General features: G+C 36.1%; 1 protein-coding gene across 1 annotated transcript in view; it reads right to left on the reverse strand.

Annotated features, from left to right (window-relative positions):
* The window catches only part of CFTR (CF transmembrane conductance regulator), a 196319-nt gene extending 170758 nt beyond the window's left edge, over positions 1-25561 (reverse strand). The window contains exons 1-3 of the mRNA XM_078149954.1: positions 25467-25561; positions 17646-17756; positions 13809-13917 (exon numbers count right to left, since the gene is read on the reverse strand). Of these exons, the coding sequence (XP_078006080.1) occupies positions 13809-13917; positions 17646-17756; positions 25467-25561 (315 nt within the window). The remainder of the gene's footprint in view (positions 1-13808; positions 13918-17645; positions 17757-25466) is intronic.
* Positions 25562-26160: the final 599 nt, after the last annotated feature.

Here is a 26160-nt window from a genome sequence, read left to right on the forward strand (position 1 = left end):
ATTTTAAGAAATAAAAAGAAGAGGGCAGATTCTTCAAACTAGAGATTGGTGAGGTTGACTTTGATTTCATGTGAAATTATAGAACATATTATTAAAGGAGTGTTATGTAAGAATTTAGAAAAGGAAGTGCTGATTACTAAAGGCTAACATAAATTAACTCATCAAGAACAGTAATGCCAGAGTAACTTCATTTCCTTTTTCGACAGGGTTACTAGACTGGTAGATCAAGGAAATGCTATAGATACAGTAGTTCTGTATTTAAGTGAGTCATGTGATAAGTCTCTCATGCTATCCTTTTGGACAAGATAGAGAAATACAGTATAGATTTCAGTACACTTAGGCAGATTTGGAATGTGATGAATGATGAATTGTTAATGAATAAGTGAAAAGGTGAAAATACAGAACTTTACCTTCTCAAGGCAAATTTCTTTTTTCAAATTGTATTTATTTTATTTTTTATTAATTTATTTTTAGTTTTCAACATTCACTTCCATAAGCTTTTGAGTTTTAAATTTTCTCCTCCTCCCTCACCACCTCCCTCCCTAAGACGACGTGCAATCTGATATAGGCTCTACATATACATTCCTATTAAACATATTTTCTCATTAGTCATGTTGTAAAGAAGAATTAGAACCAATAGGAAGAACCACAAGAAAGGAGAAACAAAACCAAAGAGAAAAAAAAGAGCATACAGTATGTCAAAGCAAATTTCTAGCCACACATGTTCTTCTGCATTCATATAATGTACTATGTCTCTTTAGAGAGCCATTACTCTCATATCTTAATCCATGGTCCCAAAAAAAGAAATCCTATTTTTCAACACCTATCTATGTGCTACATATTCATTCCTGATATCCTCCTTTCTATTCCAAAGTCCTTATCTTCAAATACTAGGTGTGAAGACATCTTTCTGAAACTTGTGTTTACACCACCTATGCCCCAAATTAAAAGCTTTGTTGTGTCTAATACAAAAAAATGAAATGAATTTACTGTAAATAACTGAAGGATACATTGCTTATAGTATGAACATTATTATTTATCTACAGAAACATCTGCATGCTCTTAACTTGTACTGAAAAATTTACTTAATCCATTATTTTAGTCCACTACTTATTAACTGAGATTAAAAATGAGTTGTTTTAACTCTATTTTAGTTCAATAGAGGCATATTGCTTTGTTGTTGTTTTGTTTAACTTCTTTTTTTGAAGCTATGAACCAGACTTTTTAATATTTCTATTATGGCAGGTTGCATCTGTTAATTTGCAAATAGTCTCATCCATTTTGATCTCACATATGTGTATGTTGGGACATTATACAGGGTTATGTGATGGGGATAAGTAGTTTTGACTGTCCTTTCTGTACAGAGGGAGAGAAACTTCATTGTAAAGAGCCTCATCATAAGACAGATTTGTTTAAATCATTTGTCCCATGTACAAAGTAATTCATAGCATACTCACTCTCACTATAACAAGAAAAGCCTGGGAATGATATGTAACCCTGTAACCTTTTCCCAATTTATAATATCTGTGGCTATGCTGTGTGTATATGCCTATATACATTCCAGCCTCCCTCAGAGTACCAGGATCTGTCTAGGCTGGGGGTGAACACTGAGAAAAGATCAATGAAAAATTAACCTGATGGTCAAGAATTTCCAATATGTGACAATGATGTGCTAGGCACCCTCCCCCATTCCCCTTAAACGTGCATCCCCAACATACAAGGAGGCAGCAGAGTACAGAGCATGGGACACTGAACGCAGACTCAGGAGGGCCAATGTTTAAATCCAAAATCAGATACTTATTAGTTGTGTGACCCTGAGCAGGTCACAACCATTCTGGGTCTCAATTTCTTCATCTATAAAATGGTTTACTTCAATAGCCTCTGAAGTTCTTTCCTGCTAAAAATCCATGATCCTATGGAAATAGGATATGGAAGAGGAGAATCTCATATCAAGGAAGAAAACATGAAGAATGGGGAGCCAGAGAAGGTGCCTCTTTGTCATACCTCCATCTTGCCAAATATAGAATCAACAATTGTATATGTAGAGCCTCCAGGTTCAGAGGGCTCTGGAAAGAAACATTGTGTTTCTGATCCACACCCAACAAAATGAGTTCATAAGGAGAATAGATGGACTTTAAGTCCATCTACAAAGACAGAACATGAGGTTGTTTTTCCCACAGTTGGGTGAGGGGAGCTTTATTCTAAACTATTTTAGAGCAGATGGTAGCTACTCCAGGGCTCACAGTCCCTAACCTGTCAGTCCCACAGAGACAAGAAGGGGTTGAATTGGTAAGAGAGGATAGCAAGTCACCCCGATTGAAGAGGAGAGACAGAAAAAAAAAAGTTGGGACAAATCGCTAGGCCAGGCCCCATCAGACTAAGGGAGCCAACTCACCAACTCCTCATCTCCCTAAACATGTTATGGGCTTGGAGAGGGCAACAACATGGGGAAAATGAAGAAATATCATCCCTACATTTGGAGCATTAGGGACAAGAGCATAAGGCACCTTAAGTACCTTGTTTCATCAAAGCATTTAAATGAATCCCAAAGTTCCAGAAGGAAGCCTCACTTAGATGAAGTAACACACAGTTTTCCCCAGAGAGACCCCACATTAGACAATTCCTTCCGTTGCTTTGGACAATGCTGTTCTGGCTATTGAAGCCCCAAGATGACTGCAAGACAGGTTTCCTTGGCAAGCTCTACATCCTGGAAGAGTCGATCCAAAATCTCTGCATCTGCATTATCATCTAGAGTTGTCAGTGTTTGAGAAGATGTACATTAGTCTATGGGGTCATATGCAACAAGAAAATAAAGGGGGGGGGGTTTTACCAAAGTGGGAGGAAAAGAAAAATGACAACAGACATGATGAAAATGCAGGCAAGTCCTTGAGGAATGGAAGTAACAGGAGTAGGATCAATAGGAGCAGCAAAAAAATTAAGGGGGGGGGTGACAGAAAATACGCACACAGAAATTAGCCATTTTCCTCACACAGACACCCAAGGAGAAGGACAACACCCTCCACTCACCATTAAATACCCATGTAAGGTGGCTTAGGTGGCAAGTTGACATTATTCTTATACATGAAGACATAATAAGTTTGATATAATAATGATAATTATAATAATTCACATTTATATAGTACTTTAAAGTTAGCAAAGTGCTTTGGATAAATTACCTCACATTTCACGATGCCACAATATAAGTAGAATAGTAGCAAGCCAGCCACTACAGTCCCTAAGTGTTCCATAGCATACTACAGAAGAGAGCTAAAGCAGTATTAGAACTAGGGCTGATTATTATGTTCATCAGAATGATGAATTTCAATCTAAAAAAGCCAGAACATAGAAGTAAGGAACTTAAACAATTCATAAGATAGGAATAGAGTTAAGAGTTCAGGTGACCTCTCTCACCAAAAGTGATATTGAAGTTCCATCCCCACTTGTAAATGGTCACAACTCTTTAGGTTTTCCTTCCTTAGTCTCTGAAATGATGAGCATATGTGCAGGGAGGAACAGGGATCATAGCGATGAGGACTTATATTGGTTCATCCACCTATTGGTCATACAAACAAACTAGGAAACACTCTGGCCTTTTCAGATCACAAAAGGAATCAGCCTATAATGTGAAATCATCCTAAGCTCTGCTAACCTGCATATGATGAAAAGTGTCTGGACGAAGCTTTCTGTGTGATTACCATAAAAGATATTGTTGATCCAGGAAGGTAAACTGTGACAGAATAGACACCTCTAACAAATGCCAGGCTATCTACCTTTGTTGGCACAGAAGCAAAATAAAAGAGAAAGGACAAGGGAAAGTTTGCTCAGTTTCCTCACTGGTAAGAGAGAGGGAGAGTGAGAGGGGCAGGGAGAGGAAGAGAGAGAGAGAGAGAGAGAGAGAGAGAAAGATACAGAGACAGAGGGAGTTAGATTGTATGATCTTTAAGGTCACTTCCACCTCAAAAAAGAATCATGAAACTATACAATATGTTTCATCTTAAACAATACACAAGTGGTACAACAAAATCTGACATGCAATTTTTTAAAATTTTAGACCTTTGCCACAGAAATAGGTGACATGCCTTTGCTCAAAATGAATCATTTCATTTGATTGTCCTATAGTATGCTTAAAACTATAAAAGTGTTTGACTGCACAAGGCAGTTGTGTATTAAGATAAGGAGAAACTATTATGAACTAAAATATGAGTTTTATATCATGTTCTGATTTTCATTCAATTGATCAACAATCATTATATCATGAGGAATTCAACCACATGGACCAGGGATTGTAATTTGTAATTTAGGACACCTGATAAGGATAGACTTTTTATTCATGAAGGTATCAATATATCTTCAGAGAAGTCAAGGCAAATGTTTATTCTTGGAAAAATGGTACAGAGTTTAAGTACATGTGTTTTGCTTTGTTTCTCAAAATCATACTATCAGCCACTATAAGAGGCAGCTTACCATTCTGGATATACTAGTGATAATCTGATATTTTAATCTGTATTTTCTACTATGTAAGAGAATACAGGGTCATACTAAAGAGAAAAAGTATGGAAACACCCCAAAGGTGGAGATGGCTTTGCTCTGCCTTTGTATCCCTAGGACCTTGTGCAGTACATGGAACATAGAAATCACTGTAGGTTATTCCAGAATTTACAATATCAAAGTCTCATCACCATCACTGCTTCTCCTCGAATCAAAATACTCTATCTCCATCCGTAAGTAAGAGGAAATGAGAGTCTTTTGGAATGTCAGGGATAGGATTTGAATACCATAACAACAGAACTACCTAAAATTCCTGCCCTCTTCTTTATCCCTCAAACTCTTCAATAGGTTTAATTAAGGGAGAGAATCCCAGTTTGAATATGTAGACATGTCCAGAATTGATTAAAGGGTAAGAAAATATTTTTCTGAAAACTTAATGCAAATTACTAGCATTATTATCAGTTTTCCTCTGAAACCTTATTATGGTTTGAAGGTGAGCCTGCATTCCTGAAGTTTATGTCAGAGGACTACTCATTCTACCAAGTCCTGAGCAGTTGGAAAAGCTTTAGGCATGGGCCTGAATATGTGTTGCTGGATGGCCAGCCTAGCTAAATGTAAAATGGCTTACCACCAGAAGCCTGTCTGACCACCATGTGATAAAGTTTTTTGGACACTAACTCACACTGTCTATAATTGACAGATATGGCCACAGTGGATTTGTGATCTAACTGGAAGGAGCACCTATACCAAAAGAACTGCATATTACTGAAGTACTAAAGCACTGTCATTATCATAAGTGATTTTTTTTTTAATGAAGCAGCTAGGTGGGACAATAAATAGAGTACAGGATCTGGAGTCAAGAAGACCTGAGTTCAAACCCAGGTTCAGATGCTTAATAGCTGTGTGACTACAGGCAAACCACTTAATATCTCTCTGCCTCAGTTTCCACATCTGAAAAATGGGAGTAATAATAACACTAATCTACTAGAGTTGCTGATAAGTGTTTAGGGCTTTGAAAACATCAAAGCACTAGATAAATATTAGCTATTATTATTTATCATTATCATCTTCTTTGATCAGTTGGCTAGTAGGATAAAAACTAGCTTGACTTTGCTAAGAAAAGTTTATCTTTACTCAATCCTCATTTTCAATTTTTTAATTAAGTATTGAAAGGCTGATATGTTCCCAGTAGAAACCTTAACTGTTTGAGATAACATGGTGGGAATATTATTGGTCTGGCTGCTGATAAAGTTTAAGGAAACCAAATGTGTATTTCATGGTGATATGCCACTAATGTGACATGAGATGATATAAATATGTCAGTTAAGCAAGCTCTCTCTTGATGCTAATTCCCTTTTTTTCAACCTTCCCAGGGCCAAACATAAATCATACAATACCATTTATCAGTGCCAAAACCAAAAGGAAACTGCCGGTACTGCAGCTCTGAGGTTCAGAGGAAATCACAAAATAAATAAATATATTCATAAATTTTTTTCTTTAAAAAATTTTTAAATTATTATTTATTTATTTTAAACATTCTTTTTAAATTTTGAGTTCCAAATTCTCTACCTCTCTCTCACACCCTCCACCACCCACCATCGTTCAGTCATGTCCAACTCTTCATGACCCATGGACCATAGAGCCTGTGGGCTCTCCCTGGCAGATATACTGAAATACTTTGCCATTTCCTTCTAAAGTCAATCAAGACAAACAGACTAAGTGACTTGCCCAGGGTCACACAGCTCCTAAGTGTCTGAGGATGGATTTGAACTCAGGTCTTCCTGACTCCAGGCCCTACACTCTATTCACTGAACCACCTAACTGCTTCCATGATATCAATTATACATATGAAATCATGCAAAACATTTCAATATTAGCTATTATTTTTTAAAAAGGAAGAAAAAGTGAGAAAACTATGCTTTAATTTGTAATCAGAGTTCATCAGTTCTCTCTCTGGAGGTGGATAACATTTTTTCATCATGAGTTCTCTAGTATTGTCTTGGATCATTGTATGGATCAGAGTGGCCAAGTCTTTCACAATTGATCATCATTACAACATTGTTATTACTGTGCACAATGACCTCCCAGTTCTACTCACTTCACTTTGCATCAATTCGTACAGGTCTTGGACATGTTTTTTTGTTTTGTTTTGTTTTGTTTTGTTTACCCTGAAATCACCACCCCCCTCATCATTTTGCAGCACAGTAGTACTCCATCACTATCACAGGCTACAACTTGTTCAGCCAGTTTCCAGTTGATGATCGTCCCCTCACTTTCCAATTTTTTGCCATCACAAAAAGAGAAACTATAACTATTTTTGTACATATAGGTCCTTTTTCCTTTCCTTTGATCTGTTTGGGATATAGGCCTAGTAGTGGTAATGCTGAGTCAAAGGATATAGTTTTATGTTTGGGCTTATTTGCAAATTCTTCTCCAGAATAGTTGGACCAATTCACTACTCCACCAACAGATTATTAGTGTACCCATTTTTCCTCATCTCCTCCAGCATTTGTCATTTCTGATATGTGAGGTGGTACTCAGAGTTGTTTTAATTCCCCTTTCTCTAATCAATAGTTTTTTAGAGCATTTTTCATATGACTTAGATAGCTTTGATTTCTTTTCCTGAAAACCACCTATTCATATCCTTTGACTATTTAACAATATGGAAACGGCTCTTATTTTTACATATTTGACTCAGTTCTACATTCAATATATATTTTAAAATAAGGCCTTTATCAAAGAAACTTGCTAAAAATATTTTTATTATTTTGTTGTCTATGTTCTCTTTTAGCAAAATGTAGTTTCCATGATTATCATTTTTAATTAGGTCCATTTTTGCTTTTGCTTCATCTGAGATAATGATCGCTACCCCTGCCTTTTTTTTTTGTATAGCTGAAGCGTATTAGATTCTATTCTAGTCCTTTATTTTAACTCTGTATGTGTCTTTCTGTTTTGTGTGTGTGTGTCTCTTGTAAACAACATATTGGATTCTAGTTTCTAATCCATTCTTCTATCTACTTCCGTTCTATGGGTAAGCTCATTCAGTCACATTCACAGATATGATTACTAATTGTGTTTTTCCCTCTATCCCATTTTCTTCTATTTCTTCTCTCTTTTTATTCTGTTCCTCCTCAAAAATTTATTTTGCTTCTAACTATCGCTTCCTTCAGTCTCGCCTTCCTTTGATCATCCTTCCTTTCCTCTTATCCCCTTCTTCTCCTACTTCCCTACTGGGTAAGTTATATTTCTATATACAACTGAGTGAGTCTGTGTGTTTGTGTGTGTGTGTGTGTGTGTGTGTGTGTGTGCATGTCTATTCTTCTCTCTTTGAACCCATTCCAATGAGAAGGAGGTTCAAACATTGCCATTTATTCCCCTCCAATCATTTTCCCCTCTACTGTAAAAGCTTTTCCTTACACACCTCTTTTATGTGAGAAAAATTTCTTCATTCTACCTCTTCCTTCTTCCTTCTCCCAGTGCCTCCCTCTTTCTTATCCCCCTTTTTTTTGAGATCATGCCAACATAACTGACTCATATTCACGCTCTCTGTCCATGTAAATGCCTTCTAACTGCCCTAATAATGACAAAGTTCTTAGGAGTTACATATATCATCTTCCCAAACAGGAATGTAAATAGTTTAACTTTATTGAAACCCTACTACTCTTTCATCTTTACCTTTTTATGTTTTTCTTGAGTCTTGTGTTTGAATGTCAAACTTTCTATTCAACTCTAGTCTTTTCACCAGAAATACTTGAAAGTCCTCTACTTCATTAAATATCCCCTGAAGAATTTTTTCCCCTGAAGATTTATATTCAGTTTTGCTCAATAGGTGATTCTTGGTTGTAATTCTAGCTCCTTTGCCTTCCAGAATACATTATTCCAAGCCCTCTGCTCTTTCAATGTGGAAGCCACTAAGTCTTATATGATCCTAACTATGGCTTCAAAATATGTCAATTATTTCTTTCTGACTGCTTGAAATATTTTCTCTTTGATCTGGTCACTCTGGGATTTGGCTATAATATTCTGGGAGTTTTTATTTGGGGATTTCTTTCAGGAGGTAACTCATGGTGGATTCTTTTAATTTCTATTTTACCCTCTGGATCTAAAATATCAAGGCAGTTTTCTTTGATAATTTCTTGAAATGTGATGTCTAGGCTCTTTCTTTGATCACAGCTTTCAGTTAGCCCAATGATTCTTAAATGATCTCACCTTGATCTATTTTCCAGGTCAGTTGTTTTTCCAATGAGATAGTTCACATTTTCTTCTCTTTTTTCATTCTTTTGACTTTGTTTTATTGTTTCTTCATGTCTCATGGAATCATTAGCTTCTACTTGTCCAATTCTAATTTTTTTTTATTTTTTAGGGAATTGGGGTTAAGTGACTTGCCCAGGGTCACACAGCTAGTAAGTGTTAAGTATTTGGTCTGAGAGTGGATTTGAACTCAGATCCTCCTGACTTCAGGGCCGGTGCTCTCTCCACTGCACCACCTAACTGCCCCCCAATTCTAATTTTTAAGGAATTATTCTCTTCAGTGAGATTTTGTACCTCTTTTTTCTATTTGGTCAATTCTGCTTTTTAAGGAATTATTTTCTTGCCAATTTTTGTACCTCCTTTTTCATTTGGTCTATTCTGCTTTTTAAGGATTTATTTTCTTAAGTATTTTTGTACCTCTTTTACCAAGTTATTAGCTTTCTTTTCATAATTTTCTTGCATCATTATTATTTTTTCCCATTTTTTCCTCTACCATTCAGCTTCTTCTTTAACTTTTCCAGGAATTCTTGTTGTGCTTGGGTCCAATTAGAATTTTTCTTTGAGGCTTTGTTTATAAATGTTTTTACATTATTGCCTTCTTCTGAGTATGTGTCTTGATGCTCCCTGACACTGTAGTAGCTTTTAATGGTCAATTTCTTTTTTGTTGTTGTTGTTTGTTCTCATTTTTCTAGCGTATTTCTTGACTTTGCACTTTATGTTAAAATTGGGCTTTGCTCACCAGGGGGTAGGGAGGCACTGTCCTAAGCTTTAGTCTTTTTCATGCTATTGTTTTCAGAGCTAGTTCTGGATATTTGCAAGTTTTTGTTACTCCAAAATGGTATGATCCTGTGAGGTATGGTCTGCACTGTGGTCTTTACCCAGGAAGGGCCCTGGTTCTCTGGAGCAACAAGTACTAGTACTCTCTTTGCCTTGGAACTGAGACCAGGGCCCCTCCTCCCTTGTGACTGACCCCCAGCTCTCTTCTCTACTCTAGAACTGTGACTTAGAACTGCATAGACAATAGAGTTGCCTATCAGTGCCATCTGTACTCTGTAATAGCAAAGGGTCCCCTGTAAACTCTTTCTTACCAGTTGTCTGGCCTTTTTACTATGTCTGGGCTGAGAGCTCCCAAAGCTGTTGCCATTGTTGTAACCACTGTTGCCACATATGTGGGCCTCTGGACAGGCTTCCAACCCAGTGTCACTAACTTCTCTTGCAAACCTCCTAAGTTTTCTTAGACCAGAAAAATACCTTACCTTGATCTTTTGATGGCTCTGCTTCTCCATAATTTGATTTGTGTCATTATTTTAAAGTTATGTGGAGAAGAATGTTGAGAAATTCAGCTAAGTTGCCTCTAATCTGCCATCTTGGCCAAGTATATTCATTATTTTAAAAAAAAAAAAAAGCTTGGGAATTACAACTGCTACTTATTTGCAGCAGCAAAATTGTAATAATTTCAAGCAACACCTGGGAAGTAATGGAATTACAAGTTGAGCAACAGGAATGGGGGTTAGGCAAGCCTAGAGACCACATACCCTGGAAAGCTTCGCTCACTGTAAAGGCAATCATTATATGGTCATGTAAGCTCTTCATGACTTCTGATTTTATGAGAAACTTCATAACTGTCTAAGTTCACAGAGAGACTTAGGACTGTGAATTGTTAATGATGTGTTATTTTATAGAGAACTTCAGCTATAATTATTAGGTACTGAATATTATTACAATACTTAATGTGACATTGTGGTATCAGTGGGAACAGCCTGGCCCTGGGACATCTGAATTCTAGTCCCAACTTTGCCACTAGTTTTCTGTGCAACCCTCTGCAAGTCAATTCATAGCTATAAGGTTCAGTTTTCTCATCTATAAAACAAAAGAGTTTGATTAAATCATAGACCTAAGGTTAAAAGGGACCTTAGAGGTTTAGTTCTATCTCCTCATTTTAAACATGAGGAAACTGAGGCCCAGAAAAGCAACTTGCTCAGAGTCACAAGGTAGAGTCACTTTTCAAAGTCAGGTCCAACAAATCCAAGACTTTCCAGTGAATTATACTGATGATCTCCTAGATTTCTTAACAACTCCCCACTTCTATTGGATAAAATTTCATAATTTGTATAAACATCTATTTGACATTATAAATAATTTTTATCTATGAAATTATTTGCTTTGTTCATATGAACCAGCAGAATGCAAGCTTCTAGGAGACAGAAGAAGTGATGTTTTTCATTTTTGTCTTTGCATCATCAGTGCTTAGCATAGTGCATTGCTTAATAAATGTTCGTTGGACTGGACTAAATTTAATTTATGCACTGTAGGAATCAAGGGAAAAGAGTGTTGTACAAGCAGATTGCATAAATAGAAAGGGAGTAGTGGCAGGGCTCACCTCCAACTTTGGGGAACCAGTAATTATGTAATGGTAGATAATGTGTTACTAAGGAGAAGATGAGGATGTTATTCAATACAAGGTGTACGTAATAGAACAACATCTAGGGAACGACATAGAGCTACGATCTGGATCTTGGTCATCATAATCCTAGACTAGTATACAGAAGCAGAGAATATGTTGAAATATTAGGCTAGAATTCTGGGCTTGAAAGAGACTTTAAGGACCATATACCCTGATACCATCAATTTACTGATAAGAAGGGTCCAGAAAGGCCTAGAATGGTCAAGGTCATACCAAGGGTTTGTCTATCTGACTGTCTATCTATCTACCTATCACTTTATCTACCTATATCTGTCATAAAGGACAATTGTAAATTATCTCTATATATGTTCAAGGAATAGACTCTAGTATGATTTCTATAAGGCCAAAGATCATAAGTTACCCTAGAAAAGTAGAATGTAAAGAAAATATCCTATACATGAATTTGATTATGTGGTCACCATACCAAGGATTCTGAACTGTAATTTAGCACAGAGAATTTCAAAGTATGTTGTAAAATTTTCAAAATTCTCAAAATAAAATTATTTCCATTAATTTTTTAAATAGCACTGGAGAATGTAGACTCCCTCCTCCTCCACTCCTGCCCCTGACAACTCACACACCACCACCCAACAAAAAAAAAAATCCACAAGATTTAAAAAGTCCCAACATCCTCTCCAAAAAGAAAAAAGGAAGGACGTGTTGCTCTTCCAATCATACAGTCAGGTTATCTTTTGGAAATCGTGGTTTAAGTTTTATAGATGAAGAAATTGAGATAAACAGATATTAAGTGACTTGTCCAGGGTCACACAGCAAAAATTGTCTGAAGCAGGATTTGAACTCAGGTCTTCCAGACTCCACATCCAGCATTTTATCCATTACACCAGAAGTTACCTTTCAGATAATCATCTAATATTGCCTAAATGTGTAACAGTGGTATAGTAGAAAGCACACTTTCTCTGGAGCCAGAGTATCTGAGATCAAATATCACTTCTGTTGATTACTACCTATATGATCTTGAGTAGGTCACTTAAGCTTGCTAGGCCAATTTCCTCATCTGCAATAGGGGCAGTTTGGACTACATGACCTCTAAGGAGAGGTCAGGAAGACCAACGTAAGTACAAGACAGCAACACACAGAGTACCTGAAACCTCACAACAAATATTTTACGCAGCTCTAATGTGAAGAATCAATTCATTTGCAATCTCTGTCACCAACTTTTCTAGCTAAGGTCTGAAGTGGTTAAGAGATGACATGTGGAATCAAAGTTACGCTTAGAAAGCATGTATGTAACGTCCTAAGCTGCCTTTTCAACACTGTCTCTGGATTTAACATTTCAGTCTAAGGTCACGTCTACCCTGACTCAATACATGACAAGCCTAAGGAATATAGCACAAGGTTGTCACTTGCCTACAGTACCACAGTGCAAAATTTTAAAAATCTTGCTTTGTATCACTGGAAAGCAGTTCAGCGTAAGATTTAGGGTCAGAAGAGAACTTAAAAATAATCTAGTTTGGCCCCCTCAATTTACCAAAAAAGGAAACAGAGGCCTAAAAGAGTTGAAGTCCCTTGCCACAATTCATATAGCAGGTCAGTAACAGAGCCCAGACCAGGAGTGGGGAACCTGCAACCTTGGGGCCGCATGTGGCCTTCTAGGTCCTCAAGTGCAGCCCTTTGACTGACTCTAAACTTCACAGAACAAATCCCCTTCATAAAAGGATTTGTTCTGTAAAACTTGGACTCAGTCAAAAGGCCGCACCCAAGGCCCTAGAAGGCCACATGTGGCCTCAAGGCCGCAGGTTCCCACCACTGGCCTACACTCAAACCCAGGTCCTCAGACACTCTGCAAGGGCAGATCACTAAGAGCAATTTTTCCCTTTATGCTACTTCTGCTCTTCAGGACTCTGGAAAGCAAAGGCAACATTTAATCTAAGGCACAAAATAAACAGCGAACTGGTACTGAAAGAGTACTTATTTAGAAGAAGCAATTCATATGAGCATGTTAATTGTTAAGTTTAATTTGCTATTTGTAATCCAAGCACATTTGCTCTGGAATGGGCTTCAGAGCTGGGGAAAATACTTAGTTTTGAGGTTCAAGCACTTGGTGTGCTGCTGCCTTGTACTTTTGTTGGTCTCCATGGCCCCTCTTTCTACATAGATTTAGAGCTAAAAGGTATCTAAGAGGTCATGTGGTCCAATTTACCATACTGCAGATAAGGAAATTGTGGCCTAGCAAAAAAAAAGAAGAAGTAAAATTTTTACATCTCTATAGCAGAGATTTGAAGTTCCTTCCGTGGTGGTTACAGTGGTTCCAACTTGTAAGTTTTTCCTTACATATTACTGAAGAAAACCCAAAACAATGGGTTGCCAGCTTGTTGTTTCAGTCCTATTGAAATAAAGCTAGGCAGATAAAGTCTTTGAGTCACCAAGGGCTGAGTTCAAATCCAGCCTCATATACTTACTAGCTGTGTGACCCTGGCTAAGTAACTTAACCTAAGGTTACTCATCTGCACCTACCTCACAGGGATGCTGAGAGGATAAAATAATATATGCAAAGTGTTTGTCAAACCTTAATGCTAGCTATTACAATTATAGAGGTTGGGATTATTTTATATACCTATGGTGAATTTATTTGCAGCATTCTTACCCCTAAGTATAATATGATTCCATGAAACACAAATCTCCAGAAAAAACATCGCCGAAGGGCATTAATGAGTTTAGGTTTTTTCTTTGATGCCAGTTCTCTGTCCCATTCCCTGAAAAAGAAACACAAAAAACAAGACCATTAAGTTGGAAGGACAAATGTTTGAGTTGTTATGTGCTCTCAACATAGTTTGATTCACCCAAGTATATCCAAGGAGATTTAGTCAAATTGACTTAAGAAACCAAAAATTTGTAAAGACCCCAAAGACCCAATGCTCACTGACTTGATAACTCAATAAAAGTTCAAATCTAGTTCAGTCACATATTTGGCACATTTAAATGCCTCACCATATATCACCCTGCAGGGAGCTGATTCATGAAAAGGTCACAGTGTATTTCTTAACAGAAAGCACTGTACTGCCTAACACCAGAAATAATGGGCAAAATATTTTAGGAGTTTCTATAACCTTCAGAAAGAAGAAAATCAGTTTAAAAGAAAAGAAAGAAAAAACCAGAAAAGATATTCTCAAATATGGCTTTCAAAATTTTGTAAGTTTAGCAAAAAATTTTCCTAGATCTTCACCACTTAAGTAGCACATACAATTTAAACTTAAACAGTAAGCTGAAAAGTTAGAAGGTTGAATTTCCTTAATATCTTAGTTTTGTCTGGTTTTATGATTCCATGTAAGTAGGAAACTCCCTCACTGGGAGCTATGAGCCTAAAATTATGAATCTATCTAATATTCTCCCTCGTTGGAACTTCCCTATACCAATGCCCAGACCAGCAATAGTTCTGCAAGCTATAATCTTTTTTTTATGTGTTTTTGTTCTTAAGCTTATTGATGACTATTCCCCCACCAAAGTCATCTCCTTCTTCACTGAATCCCACCTTGTATCAGAAACAAACACACACATATCTACATAAATAAACAAAACACAGGGCAATTGTGATCCCATCTGACAGGATTATACCACATTCCATACTATTGTCTGTCTCCTCTCCAATGAACAAATGGAGAAATGTTTCATCATGAGTTAATTGGAGTACTTAAAAACACCCATTTACCAATCTATTAATTTGCTAGCCCATACATAGGACAGGAATCCTTCAACTTGAAAGTTTATTGTTTTATGATCTGAATGAGAATGGTTTCACTGCTGTCTATTTGGAGTATCACAGAGCCCAGTCCTGTAAGTTCTACATAATTAATGACAATCAATCAGCACTTTTGTCCCACTTCAATGATCACAGTTTCCATATATTTCATAACCAAAAAGACGAAGGAGGGTTTGGCCCAACCAGCTTGTGAAAACAATGACTTTTTCATGTAAATCTTTTTATTCAGATGGGGTTCCTCCTAGAAGATTTGAGCTTGAATTCTTCGAAACCAATGTTTAAAAAATCTTAAATATTAAAAAAAAATCTTCTCTGTGGTGAATTGATTACCCTTGAGTTCTCAAAGGCATGCAGTTTATAGTCTTAAAAAGCTTAAAAAACTTAAAAAGGGCATTGAGAGGTTAAGTAACTTACCCAAGTCCTACCACTAGTACATTTTAAAGGTACCTCTCTTGCACCTCTCTTGACTCTTCTAAGGTCAACTTCCTTCACACAGTCTCTCTTTTAGTTTAGTATTACATACAGTTTTAAAAATGAAAAATCTAAAATAGTAAACAAGATCAACTTAAGGAATTCACCATAGCTTTTCTATTATACCTAGTGTTAGGAATAGAAATTATGTAGTTAAGAAACTGAGAAATTCTGCCTGTATTTCCACTACACCATTTGTTTACTTTTTGTTAAATACTATATCTGTCATTAGATATTATCATCTTGTAAATTGTTGGTAGTGTTCAGTAATTTTCCTATTATGTTCAACTCTTCATGACTCCATTTGGGGTTTTCTTTGCAAAGATACTGGATTCTGCCATTTCCTTCTCCAGTTGTTCTCAGATTATCCTGTAAATAAAAAGCTTAAAGTTCCATGCATCCCTATCTTTTTCTAAAGTAGTAGGGTATTTCTAAAGAATATCAGTATACACTATTCTCTAACTATACAGAGATCAAATATACAATAACTTCTGTAAGCAGTTACAAAATAGAGGACAATTCTGCATTTTGTAAACTGGCATACCTATTAATGTCATTCTGCATAATAAAGGCACGAAACTCATGAGAAGATTCAAAGTCAAGCAAGATGCCTGTGTGCAACTCAGAGTTCTCCAGTCCAAGCAATGGCCCTACACCTACAGCCTGGAGTGAACTCTGTGCTCAACTCAGTCCCATGATTTCCGTACCTCCTGGGCAAGTGTCCAGGCTATTATCAATTGAAACTCTGGAAAGGCAAGAGGCCAGGCTTTCTCTGAAGATCCAGGAACAGAATTCAGGAAGTGGAAGGGACCTCAGGGGCCATCTAGTTCAACCTGTACATGCACTGGGAATCATTTGTTGCTTCTCATAAAGAGACTGGGGGTCGAGAGGAGGTGAGAAGTTAAGTTTATAAAGGGCTCTGCAAACATCTTTGGCAAGTGGTCATTCAGTCTGATCAAGCACAAATAAGAATAAAAAGAAGATAGATCATGAATTGAGAATAGTAGACAAAAGATGCTAAGATGGCATGCTAGTAAACTCAAGATAGTTAATACAATGGAAACCATTGTGTATTAGATTGTTGTTTGTCCTTTATTTTGAAGAGGACCTGTCTTGACTGGTGAGCGGATTAGAGTTAAGTGAGGCAGAGGTACATGAAGTCATGAGCCTCACTCTCTCAGAGTCATCAAAGTCCAGTGGCAAGACAAAAGTCAAGACAGCTGGTGATGACCCGGATGCAGTGGATGACTACATTAGGTAGATGGTCTTTGGAAGAATTATTGGGAAATACGGTTAAGAATTATATAGAATGAGGTATGGAAAGATCATGATCTGCTTCAATAAGGGGAATGCCCCTCTCCCAATAAAATTATGGCTCTATCAATTTATAAATAAGCAATAGCAGAACAAAAATAAATTTTGGATTTCTTTACAAGAGTAAATATTACTTCTTAATTGTCTAATAGTTATTACATTAAAACAACCTGTCAATTAGAATAAAATGTGTCCTTATTCCACATTAAACATTCAAAAGTGGAATACAGAAGAATGGCTTCATAATGAAATCAAATGTGTTTTTGTATGATCCAAATCTATTTTTAAGTTAGGTAAATTTTTAGAATTTCTCAGTAGAGGTGGTATGGTTAAACTAGATCAGTGATGTCAAACTCAAATAGAAACAGATCCCTGAAGGCAATATATTGACTTAGAAAATCATAAATTAACATCATGTATGTTGTGTTTTTATCTATTTTGTTGAGCCTTTCCCAATTACATGCTGATGACACTCACCGTGGGCTACAAGTTTGACACCTCTGGTCTAGTATATAATGGGGTGGGCTTGGAATCAAGAAGAGCTGGGTTCAGGTTCCATCTCCAATGACAACTACATGTGTTGTCCCTAGTCAAGTTATTGAATCACCATATACTTCAGACCACTCCCTCAGATATCTCAAGGGTATCCCTAGTCTCATAAGTTAATGAAATGAGTTTCATGTGGTGAAGAAACCATGGATCTTTGGAGTATTTATAAGTTTTAAGAGTCCAAATAGCACTTTTTAAATTTCAGAAACTACAAAATTTGTTATTTTGTTTCACCCTTTGCAATAGACAGTACTTGTATCAATTGAAGTGAGATATTGCTACTCAAATTAACATTTCCCTCCAAATTACCTAATCATTTTTATGCTTCTAAAAACAGTGTGGCAAGTGCTTTTTACTCTTCAACTGTAAAATAGATACATAGGATCATACCTTTCTAACTTTTCAGATAGATGGTCTGCAGAGTTAGAGGAGGGAATTTGATAAATGTCTGACAATTCCAAGCGTTGTCTGAAACCTTTCCTCAAAATTGGTCTAGTCCAACTGAAAAGTAAAATAAGAGAGAAATAAATATTAATTTCAGTCTGATTCTAAGATAAATTTAGAATGCAACTTGATTAATTTTTATGGGAGTTACAATAAAACAAATTATTCAGATGCATTTATAGATAGAATTACAAGCCGATTTAATATTCTTCAAGTGTACTATCATTTAACTCCTCAGAAAGAAAAAAAAAGTTCTGTATTGCAATTGTACTTGAGACTCTAAAAGCCCTTTATAGATAAGATCTCATTAGGCTTCCCATTATACCTTATCATGTATTTAATTATTTTGGCTCTATGTTCTGAATGAATTTTGAAAAAATGGATGATGTAAAGCTTGAGATTTTATAAATAGTATGCATTATTTAGTTTCAATTAATCATCTTATCCGACCAGGCTTAATTCTTAGAAGCCAGAGAGCATGACTTTTGTATGAGTTTTGGGGGCTGGCTTTTTTGTTGTTTGTTTTTGGTTTTGGTTTGTTTTAATATATGCCCTATAGCACAGTAAATAGTATTATGCAGTAACAGGCCTTCAGTAAAAATGAGTTTATGACAGCAATTAATTGAATAAATTGAACCTTAAACTGGGCAGGATCTCATAGGGCTTCTGATAGATAACTTTTAACCCTTAGAGTTTCAGATAGACAATGAGATAGGCCTAGCCCTGAAAAAGTAGAGAATAGGCAGAGAGGTTTTCAGGAAATTGCAAACTCTTTTCCTTTTGTACTGAGGTCCAAGCTTCTTATGAAAACAAAGGTCTACTTTTTCAACGCTAAAATTTCACTGATGTTTCTACATGGCAGCAGCAAGACATGGAATACCACTGCATAAAGAACAATGGAGAGGTTCATGGTGGATATAGTAGGATACAGCATGGAACTCCAAAGAAGAACAGGAATAAAAGATGTCATGAAGGAATTGTGTGATAAGGAGAGAGGATGGGCTAGTCATGTGGCAGCTGGACATGCAGGGTATTCCACTGGTACCCCTGTGATGTTGAGAGAATGAGGAAATCCTTCAGCTTGTTAGGTAAACTCCCTATAGAGAACATGTAGGAAAACACGGACAAGAGAGGCACAGGATGGACAGGAATGAATGGGCTGCAATTTACACTGTTGGAGTAAAATGGACCCATCTTAATATTTGAGTATTAAAGCTTCACATGAGATTCAAGTGATATGACCTTCATTTTATAAACTGAAGAACAAAAATCAAAGTGGAGATTTCACAAGATGAAAAGAAAAATGAATACCTATTAACTGCATAGGCATAACGGCTAAAGCCTCATTCAAAAATATTTTTTAAAAAAACCAGAATTGTGGTAATAATGTAAGTTTTTGTCTAATAAACACGTATACTGGTACTCTCCCACTAAACACAAAGCTTTGTGGCCTCCACTTTCTTACCTAGCACTTACTTATTAGCCCCCTGAAATAGTGGTTTCTAAGTATCCCCCCACCCAACTCAGTGAAAATTGTTTTCTCCAAGGTGACCAATGATTTCTCAGTTGCTAAATCCAATGGCCTTTTCTCAGTGTTTAGCCTTCTTGACCTCTCTGCAGCCTCTGACACAAGTGACCATCATTGATGGATGCAATTTCTTTTCTAGATTTTTTGCAACACTGCTCTCTCTTTGTTCTTTTCCAACCTACCTGGCTGTTCCTTCTCAGCCTCCTTTGATGGATCACCATCCACATTCTGCCCTTAATTTTGAATGTACCTCCAAGATGTCTTATTATCAGTTTCCATGGGTTCAATTATCAACTCTCCTCAAATGACCCTCAAATCTAAATATTCAGTTCTCATCTCTCTCCCAAACTCTAGTTCTTTATCACCAACTGCCTGTGGGACATTCTTCTTAGATGTATGATAGGCATTTCAATCTCATTATATCCAAAATAGAAACCATCTTCACCTTCAAAACTAACATACTTCCTAACTCCCTCATTTCTGTTGAAGGACCACCATTCTTTCATTCACTGAAGTTCTCAACATCAGATTATTCTGAATTGTCACTGTCCCTCACTTACAATATCCAATACAGGTCTCATCAATTCCACCTTATCAATATCTCTCATAAGTGTCTCTTGTTATCCGATCACATGGCTACCATCCTACTAGTTTTAGGTCTTCATGACCTCTCACTTGGACCATTGCAAGTCTCCTTATTAGTCTCCCTGACACTAATCTCTACCTTCTCCAATCCATGCTATATACAGTTCCCAAACTGATATTCCTAAAGTATAGGCTTTACCTTGCCATTTCCCTTCATATGGTCAAATACAAACTTCTCTGGTATAAAAAGTCCTTCATAATCTCTTTCCATCATGATGTTTCCAAACAGATTTCACATGACTCTTACACAGTCTATATTCCTGCCAGACTGACCTGGCTATTCCCCATGTATAACACCCCATCTGCCATCACTGTGCTTTTGCACAGACTGTAACACATATCTGGGGAATGTTCTCCTTTCTCACCTTTCCCTCTTGGAATTACTAGCTCCCTTCAAGATTTATAACAAATGCTACTTTCTAAATATGGCCCTTCTCGATCCACCCACCCCATTTTCATATTCCACCCTCTCCCTCCTAATTACTTTATATTTACTTTTTATATATTTTCTATAGAGTTATCTGGGTACAGTATGTTTCCAGTAGAACCTAAGTTTCTTGAGGGTAAACCTTTTCTATGTTTTATCTTTATATTCACAGCACCTAGCATGGTGCCAGGCAATATAAGACACAATAAATTCTTTCTGAATTGAATGGGAAGAAAAATTTCCCAAAGACTTTTCTGGTTATGAAACTTTTCCCAACACTTACTTTCTTCAAGAAAAACTTCAGATCCCTGTTAGAACTGGGTATAGTCATCCTGATTCCCTAACTTGAAAAAAAAATTATAGAGAACTTCCTTCCCTATAATCCCCTTCTTTTGAGTTCTAAGGGCTATACTCAGTGCCTGATACATAAAAGGTGCTTAATAAATTCTAGCTGACTGACTGACTAATGAATGTATTGTGGCATTTGGATTATGGTGTCCATGATAGGTAAAAATATATGCTAAACTTACAAAGAAAAAGGAAATAATGTTTTGGTATTATTGGAGACCTATCAACAATAGTGAAAAAAGCTCAAATTCCATGTTAAGTATAAACAGTGTCATTCATTCAGATAGATAGATAGATAGACAGACAGACAGACAGACAGGTGTTAGGAGACTACTGTGACAAAGGCAAAATTCTAACTTTTGTTTTCAATGGCCCCCCATTGCACTTTCAGTAGCCCCATTGCCTGATGTTAGATGCACTAGTGCCTGTGCCTGGCTACTTCAGTAGGCACTTTGTGCCTCAATAGAACTTTCCCTTAGGCAGCACTTCATTCCTAGAACTTTTCCTCCTCTACTCATCAAACTTACCTATCCGTGACCAGTCTCCTCTCTACAGGACTCTGTTTGATCTTTCAGGTTAGGTAGTCTCTTAAACTACTCATCACTTAGACATTAATGAATGATGACAACTTAATTAATCTGATAACTTATAGTAGTAGTTTTTCAATTGGGATTTTCAGTAGGAACTTCAAGCATTTGGCAGAGATGGGAAGGGGTAAGAAAAAAATGGCAATGGGCGAGAGCCTCTCAAACATACCAAGGGATTGTAAGATTTAGAACCTGAAAGAATTTTAGAGTTTATTTATTCTAACCCTAATGTTTTTAAAATTAAGAAACTGAGGCCCAGATAGGTGAAGTAACTCGTCCAAGATGACAAAGGTAGCAAGCACAAGAGCTATGATTCAAAGTCCTGTTCTCATGCCCCAAATCCAATGTTTTTTTTCCTCTATATCACAGGGGGGATAGTTTCTTACAGCAGCTCAATTAGTCCTATTCTGTGACTCTCTGGAACAAAGTTCATTTTTACCTTATATTTTCTCATTATACTAAATAAATTAATACCATCTTTAATGATCATTGAAAGAAATTCATGATTCGCTTCTAAAATAAAGAGCAAGTTGATAAATTCCTCAGAAATTTATCTTGCCAAAATCAATAAATATTGAGTCTCTATTCAAGTCAATAAGTATTCATTGAACTCTTACTGTATAGAAAGCATAGGCCTAGGGAATGAGTAAGAAATACCTAAAGAGTTGAAGAGATCACCATTCTCAAAAAATTGTTCATAACTTTCCCCCTTTTCCTTTTAGAGCTATACCTAAAGTCATTATTTCCTTTTTTTCTCCTTTAGAACAGAAGTTCTTAATCTTTTTTGTGTGTGCTATATACCCCTTTGACAATCTGATGAAACTTATGGACCCCTTCTCAGAATAATGTTTTAAATGCATAAAATAAAATACATAGAATTAAGAAGGAAACTAATTATATTGAAATACAGTTAGGAATTTAAAAAAACAAAAACAAAAAAACAAGTGCATGGGTCCCAGACTAAGAATCCCCGGTCTATAGCTATTTCTAAGGTCAGTAAATGTCATTCTTTGCACGTGACTATGGTGAATTTCTCATTCATTTCAGAATAGCTTGGCTTTAGGAGAAATTAATAAAATCTTCCTGTATCCTCTGACCTTCATTATGTACCATGTTGTACCAAACACTGGAATTATGTACAAAATGAGTTCCTAAACGACAAGTGAAGCTGAAATATTCCAACATGAAGGACAGAGAACAAAACTAATTCTACTTTCTAAAGGGCTTGAAGCCATTAAGTGCTACTATTGGACATATCAACCACAGGTAACTGAACACAGCTGAGTCTATATTCAAAACCTACAACTTCCAGAAAAGTATTGGAGCAAAGTAAATCATTCAGAAGTTGGCATCAAATCCACCAAAGGCTGCTTGACTCTATAGGCAAATTCACAAAAAGTGTCAGGAGTTCTTAAAATTGCAACATCTTCATTACATAGGAACAAAAAATATTTTTGCTGACTTTGATGAGGATTGAACCCAAGGGAGATTTTTGCACCTTCACAGAGAGTAGGAACCCTCAATTCAGTCTTATAAGTACCAGAAATGGGTATTTATGCACAAATGTTTATTCTATGAAATTATAGCTATTAGGATAACCCAGAATCTGAACAATTCTGCCAAAATTGTAAAGATTTAGACAGGGCTTTGGATTATAATCATAGTACTTTTCCCCTGGCATTGTAGGGGATAACTCGAATGCATCTATTTCTCAACAATTTAATTTCCAACTGTTTTGTGGTATCAGGGTGAACATTTTTGCACAGCAGATCCTTCCATCTTTCCCTGATTCTTTTCTTCTCCTCCTCCTCCTCCTTCTATACCTCAAGTACAACCTGTGTGTTCTTTTACAATTAGCTAATATATAGTGACCATAGGGTTGAGAATCTATTTACTGAAGACATGGAGTTATTTTGTAAAGTTCTGGCTATTTACAGTAGAAATTATAGCTAACCACTGACTACCAGCTAGTAGAATTACAAAGCATAACTATAGGTATTTCCAATACTTACAGTTTTGTTTTTTCTTTATGTTTTAAATTGTTTTGGGGAAAAATTTTTCAATATTGTTTGGGTAAAATACAATCTCCTGATTGACAGTAAATTGCTTTTAAAATCTGAAGTAAGAGAAACCTAACACTCCTAAAGGAAATCTGTTTTTATTCATATATCTTAACTCCTTAAATATATAAAATTTTCCAATTACAGCCATTCTTGAACTCACCAAACATGGATCTTTTTACAATATATAACTGAATTTTAAAATTACTTGACATTTGAAATTTGGCTGCACTGATCCACATGAGAAGTCTAACATTTACACCTACTGGAACCCAAGATAAAGGTCAACTATCAGATTTGTTTTGCTTCAAACTGACTTAGTTTATGTGAAACACTTATGCTTCTTACAGAATTTACATTTTTCTTAGAATGTTAACTACCTGTAATGAATGGATAATAAGGAAATTCAAACTAACAGCATGTAAATGCTGCCAACCATGGCCAGATTAACAAATCTAAAGGCTAATGCCCTTTATTTATGCATAGATACACAATACTAGAGCAACTGAGTGGAAACTCTCCCAGGTCATTTTGTGTAGACAGAGTTAAAGCACATGGGGAATTACTCATCTAGTAAATTTGTGGTGAATTTGAATAAGCTCTTGGTCAATCCCAACAGTTCAGACAAGATAGAGTTTTTCTGGGAGGGTGACAAAGAATAGTGTCATTTGGATTCACCAAATGACAGTAAAAAAAAAAACTCCATTTTGCTTTATCTACATTGTTATTTTGAGTAGACTTGAGGGAAAGTAGTCTTCATTATGCTTAGTTACAAAAACACTACAAATTTACTAAGTCATTTTTCAAATGTAAGCTTGAGGCTTTTCTAAATGAATTTGTAGATCCCTTGTTCATTGAATTTTATATTCAAGAAGACTTGAACATTTTAAGTGTAAGTATCAACTCAAATGTTATGGGCTAAGAGGCAGACAAGAATTCAAGAGACCAAATGCAAAGGCCCAGAATTAAGAGTAAGGTAGTAGTTTCCTACCTACTAATTTAAGTATCTACATTTACTAAGTAATAACAGAGGCCCCATAAAATATCACATTTATCTTCAAGAGCAAAACCCAGCCCTATGGGCAAAACCCAGCCCCATGGCTGTCATTAAACATATTGACTATCATTTATATATCAAATTTATTGAAGATTCAATGTAAGATGTGACAACAAAGTTACCTTGCTTCATTAACCTGTGATCATTAATATCAAACATATAAAACAGAGACTAGGCTTATCAAATGAGTTAACCACTATTATGGAGGAGATCCTGTACAGAGTTCAAATTGAAAAGAGACTTCCCTTATATGGTGAAGTTTTTCAAATGTTCCTGTCTCTGGATGATCTAATATTGACTGCATCAAGCTACAGTTAGTGCACTGTTTGTCCAAGATATGTATTTACAAATGTAGGCATATACATATATATATCCATATCCATATAGATATATCCATATATTTTATATCTATGTCTATATTAATACTTATATATCCAAGATACATATCTCTACAGAGATGGATTGATATAGCTCTCTCTAAAGATTTCTGTATCTCTATATTGAAGGATAAGCTCTATAAATTGTCTAACTATCTTCATTTCATAATCTGGACAAGAGTCATTCTTCATCCACTTGGTTTTTCTTGTGTGGGTAGTTAGGGCAAACTTGTGAGTGGTTACAGATTACATCAAGAGCTTCCATGATATTCTATAGCCCAAATTATCCTAGTATTGTTGTATGGCTATAAGTTATGGAATACTATAATTTCTAATTAATTAAAATGATTATTATTCCATGGGCTACAGAGAGTAATATAGTGGGCATAATCAGAACCAACACAAAACAAATAAGGAACTATAAGGAAGAACTGAAGTAAAGGTGGTTATCAAAGAAATATATGATCAAAAACTACGAACTGGTTATGTAGTGAGGCTAAGAACATGGACAACTTGAGTGCTTCACTGGTTAACTATTGATGTTAGGGGAAAAAAGGAAGGAGAGTCCAAGCATATTAGATCTTCTCCCTATGGTAAATTTATGGAACTACGTGGTTAAGATTTGAACAAGTTGGGCACGTAGTGACTGATGAGTTGGAGGGAATATTGACATTGATGAGCTCAGAGATACATTTGAATAGTTAAATAGTTGAGCACCTTTTGTTGTTGTTCTGTTACCTGAAGTCAAAAGGTTCAAAACACTGATACAAACTCACAAGGAACAAAACCTTTGCAATGTGGAGCTCCCAGAACCTCGAAGGTACAAAGGCCATCTAGTCCAAGCTACACCTAAACAGAAATCCCCACTAACCATACAGGGTAAGAGAGCAATACACACACACACACACACACACACACACACACACACTCCCACCCCATATATATATATATACACACACATATATATATATATGTATATATATACACACATATATATACGTATATATATATACATATATACATATATACATACATATATAATATCTTACAGTTTTCAAAGTAGTATCATATACATTATTTCATTTGGTACTCATAACTACTTGGTGAGGGAAATATTATTATCTGCATTTACAAATAGGGAAACTAAGCTCAGGGAAATCTAAGTTACTTGCCCATGATCACACGATCAGTACAGGATGGAATTAAAACTAGAGTAGAAAGAGAATCTGACTCACAGCCTAGTGGTTTTTGCTACTAGGGGTCAGAATACTCATTCAGGCTGTACCACTTATTAATCATATGAGTATAAACAATTTACTTAATTTCTCTGTATCTCATTTCTAAAAACTGGAAATAAAATCTTTCTACTGTCTTCCTCTCACTTTTGTTGTGAGAATCAAATGCAATAAAACATGTAAAAATGCTTTGTAGA

This window comes from Phascolarctos cinereus, unplaced genomic scaffold (assembly GCF_003287225.1).
Source record: "Phascolarctos cinereus isolate Bilbo 61053 unplaced genomic scaffold, phaCin_HiC Scaffold_1;HRSCAF=81, whole genome shotgun sequence".
NCBI lineage: Eukaryota > Metazoa > Chordata > Mammalia > Diprotodontia > Phascolarctidae > Phascolarctos > Phascolarctos cinereus.